The sequence below is a fragment of the Coregonus lavaretus genome (assembly GCF_964263955.1).
Source record: "Coregonus lavaretus genome assembly, chromosome: 9".
In the NCBI taxonomy this organism is placed as follows: Eukaryota; Metazoa; Chordata; class Actinopteri; order Salmoniformes; family Salmonidae; genus Coregonus; species Coregonus lavaretus.
The window spans coordinates 7599277-7604028 of NC_139996.1; the positions used below are offsets into that span (position 1 = coordinate 7599277).

The window sequence follows — 4752 nt, forward strand, 5'->3', positions numbered from 1 at the left end:
TAATAGTCATGGGTAGAATGATGAAATCATATGACTTCTCAGTGTTTAACTTACATTATGACAGTCAAGGAACAAAGTTAGTTTGCATAGTTTAATGTAGCTACGGAGTCTCTTGCATTGTTATTTGTTTTTTGTGTGTATGCAAATCCCATTTATATCATATGATAATTATAGTCACTCAATGGAAAATGATGTATTATGTGTATGTAATATGTTATGGAATGTTTCCATAACATATTTAACATTCCATAACATATTACATAAAAATAATACATTATTTTCCACATATTATGGTATGTATAAATAAAATGTTGGATGTTAGAAGTTATCCAAATATGATTTTGTTACTGACAATAAAGCACTTGTGTTATCATTGTCACTTGTATGGTCAACAGTCAGCTGCACACAGTTTATTCCACACTGTGTGTGTGTGTGTGTGTGTGTGTGTTTGCGTGTTTGCGTGTGCGTGTGCGTGTGTGTGTGTTTGCGTGTGTGTGTTTGCGTGTGCGTGTGTGTGTGTGTGTGTATGCGTTTGTACATTCATGCGTGCGTGTTCGGATCAATCATAGTTCATACTGTAGTTTTTTCCAAGCAAAACATTGACATAGCAGATACTTTACTCTAGCCACGTTCAGTGACTGTTACAATGTAGCTAGAATCTGTCATGCCACGCCTTCTTCCCCCGTGATGACGGTTCCAGAGAGCCCTTTTCGTTCATCCGTCTATATATGGGCAGCACACATGACTCAAAATCCCGCCCTAACGTGAGCTTTGCCGTTTCGATTCGACCACAAGCTTTTCAATTCTGTAAACGCTCTCGATGGTGATCCACATTTCTGTCAACAGTCACGACTTCACGACAATTGGGACGGTCTTGTAACTCGCAGGGTAAGATAGTATCCATGCTATTATTATGATGCATTTTTCGTTACTTTGATGTTTTGTAGCGCATTTTGTAGCTTGCTGTCTTGCAGTCTCGCGCGTAAACGCATGCCCACTTGCAGCCTACCAATGACATGACAAGTGCGAAAGGCGACCCAGCTGCTGCTTTCTACCGTTTCACTGTTGATGCTATGTAAAAGGTATTAATTAGGGAATGTGTAATAGACACATTTCCATGTTTAGTTTCTGAATTGCCCTGTTTAATTTGGGGTTGAACATAACCCGTTGTGTTGTGTTGGCATGTAGCCTTTTAGCCACTCGAAATGCCTGACCTTTACTGACCCACTAGACCGATTCCTAACCCTCTCAGCCACAGAATAAATGACATGGCTACTGCTTCTGTCATCAAGCTTAGTAACAGCAGAGTTACATAGTAACAGTAAAATAGCCTATAGCAAGGGAAGTTGTGTAGACTGACTACATGTAGCTAATCATAGACAGCACCACTGGACTATTGCTGGATATTTAGGTGATGAAACTCATCAAGTAGCTTATTCAAGAGATTTGTTGAATGATGTTTGTTTCACTTCTGTGTTAAGTGTCTGGCCACAGTACAGTAAAGTACAATACTGTATGTGACTGCACCAGTCCAGCACCACCCTCATCTAGTTACTGTAAACCCTTTGTTTGTGTACAGTACAGGGTCCTGCTGCCAGACAGTCCTTCCGGATGTCAAAGTACAAAGTCTTTGTGATGAGGCATGGAGAAGGGGCCTGGACCAAAGAGAACCGCTTCTGCAGCTGGGTGGACCAGAGGCTGAGCGAGGACGGGGTCAAGGAGGCCCTGGCGTGTGGTCACCTCCTGAGGGAAGCAGGCTACCACCTGGATGTAGTATTCACCTCCCTGCTCAGCCGATCCATCCACACAGCCTGGCTGTTGTTGGAAGCCATGGGGCAGGAGTGGGTCCCCGTGGTCAGGTCGTGGAGACTCAACGAGCGCCATTACGGTGCCCTGATCGGGCTGAATAGAGCTCAGATGGCCCTAAACCACGGCGAGGAGCTGGTGAAACAGTGGAGGAGGAGCTATGACCTCACGCCGCCCCCTATCGACGAATCACACCCTTACTTCCTGGAGATCTACAACGACCGGCGGTATTCTACCTGTGACGTGTCTAAAGAGGATCTTCCGAAGTCAGAGAGCCTGAAGGATGTCTTAGAGAGGCTCCAGCCGTACTGGGATGGCACCATTGTGCCGGAGATCAAACAGGGGAAATCGGTGCTCATCTCTGGGCATGGGAATAGCTGCAGGGCCCTGCTGAAACACCTGGAAGGTATGCCTGGTGGCTGCTCACTGGTGTGTGTGTGTGTGCGTGTGACTTTTGCTGCATTGCTATTGTTCTCTTTTGTTCATGCAGATTTTAGTATGAGCTGCATGGCCACTTTCACTTGCATTTGAATGTTTGAATCCACAAAGGCCCTTGTATGGGAGTTTGCTAGGCCCTCCATGCTTTAGACCTAGCTCGTAACTATCATTCACTCCCATTTGGATGAGAGCAATATACTGAATATTACTTCCAGAAATGGCACACGGTTGAACTTGTACAAAAAGGCCACTAGGTTTATGTTACATCAGGCTACTGCCATGAAATCCATATTGACCTTTTATCTTCTCCACAGTCTTATAGAGACGTCGTTTTGTCGTAGCTGGCCGCCCAGTTACTTTATAGGCCGTTATGTAATAGGGATATTATAAATTATCGATGTTATGCAGCTGGAAGAAACTTAGCGACTGTGTAAAGATGATCTACATATAGACATGCACTAGTCTGGTATACATAATAAAGTTATTCCCTTATCTGTGTATTTTGATTTGGTTTTAATTGGTAATTGAGCGCTTTGATAAGCTTACTTCAGACAGCCCATGTACAGAAATCAGAAATGTTGCTGGCGCTTTACATAACAGCATGGGATAAAGCTGTACTAACGGTTCTATTATGTTTATGGTGATAGTGTAATAGTATGGTTGTTTGTTTACTGTGGTTCACAGAAGCAGAACACTACAACATTCAATATTATCTCTATTATATCAACAGGTATATCAGATGCTGATATCGTCAACGTGACGTTACCGACTGGGACACCCATTCTGATTGAGCTGGATGAGAACTTCCGGCCCACCAAACCCATGCAGCTCCTGGGAGACCAGGAAGCCATCCAGGCAGCCATCAGGAAGGTGGAGGACCAGGGTAAGGTTAAACAAACGACCTGAATATAGTCAACCGGATTCTAGTCATTCTAGATTCTGGATTGTAGAATCTAGTCAACTGGATGCTAGTTTTTCTGGATTGTAAAATATAGTCAACTGGATTCTAGTCATTCTAAATTCTGGATTGTAGAATCTAGTAAACTGGATTCTAGTCATTTTAGATTCAGGATTTTAGAATCTAGTCAACTGGATTCTAGTCATTCTAGGTTCTGGATTTTAGAATCTAGTCAACTGGATTCTAGTCATTCTAGGTTCTGGATTGTAGAATCTAGTCAACTGGATTCTAGTCATTCTAGATTCTGAATTCTAGAATCTAGTCAACTGGATTCTAGTCATTCTAGATTCTGAATTCTAGAATCTAGTCAACTGGATTCTAGTCATTCTGGATTCTAGTCATTCTAGATTCTGGATTGTAGAATCTAGTCAACTGGATTCTAGATTCTGGATTGTAGAATTTAGTCAACTCGATTGTTGTCATTCTGGATTGTAGAATCTAGTCAACCGGATTCTGGATTGTAGAATTTAGTCAACTCGATTCTAGTCATTCTGGATTGTAGAATCTAGCCAACTGGATTCTAGTCATTCTGGATTGTAGAATCTAGTCAACTGGATTCTAGTCATTCTACATTATGGGATTCTAGAATCTACAGTAGTCAATCTATGGTAGTCAATTGGCTATAATACTTGCCTACTATGAAGATCCCCAGGCCAGCATTTATAGTTGCCTAATATAAAACATTTTAATCCGATGCACTCAAAACTGGATTCTTGATTTGAAGTCTTACAGTAAAATGATGGTATGGACTGGACCCTATTTGGTGCAACGTGGAAACAAAAGAAGATAGTTCATACAGAAACTGAATTGTCTTCCTTCTTAGTGCTGTGCTTACAGGAGTTTCACTTCTAATGTTTGCCAATATAACTCTCTCAAAGTTATTATTAACAAGCATAGATCTGGTAAAAGTTCTAATTAACAAGATAATAGGCTGACCCTTGTATTGAGGTTCTTTGGAATTGAATACATACTAAGATGTGTAACCACGTGTCCCCAACAAAACTATTTTTTGAAAGATCTGTCGCACGTGCCTTCATTGCCAATATTTGTAATTTCTGTATGACTTTTGCAATGCCAATTAAGCTTGTTTTTACAGTTGAATTATGACAGAATCGAGCAGGAGAGAATGAGCCAGCACTAACTAGTACAAGCTATTTTATTTATCAAAAAACTCTTTAAAGGCACTTCATAACAAGTATTACCTCAGTGAGACCAGCCTGGCTATTCTTTCCAAGACAGGGCGGTGATTGTGTGAAGCTTTTTCTTAGTACAGAAATACTGTAAATGTGTTGTTGAAACAGATAGGTCAAACTTGATAAGAGCATGTCTTCCAGTGGAGGCTGCTGAGGGGAGGACGGCTCATAATACTGGCTGGAACGATGCGGATGGAATGGCATCAAACACATGGAAACCATAGAAACCATAGAAACCATTTGTTTAATGTATTTGATACCATTCCACTATTCCGCTCCAGCCATTACCACGAGCCCATCCTCCCCAATTAAGGTGGCGCCAACCTCCTGTGATGTCTTCTTATAGGCTACATGCTA

At 41.7% G+C, this 4752-nt stretch overlaps 1 protein-coding gene across 1 annotated transcript; it reads left to right on the plus strand.

The window, feature by feature from the left end:
- Positions 1-818: 818 nt before the first annotated feature.
- On the plus strand, positions 819-3150 carry LOC311135128 (bisphosphoglycerate mutase-like; the record flags this gene model as incomplete). The annotated part of the gene is made up of 3 exons (XM_084169023.1): positions 819-888; positions 1580-2212; positions 2975-3150. The coding sequence occupies exons 2-3, from the start codon at positions 1612-1614 to the stop codon at positions 3148-3150; spliced, it is 777 nt and encodes a 258-aa protein (XP_084025149.1). The 5' UTR covers positions 819-888; positions 1580-1611.
- Positions 3151-4752: the final 1602 nt, after the last annotated feature.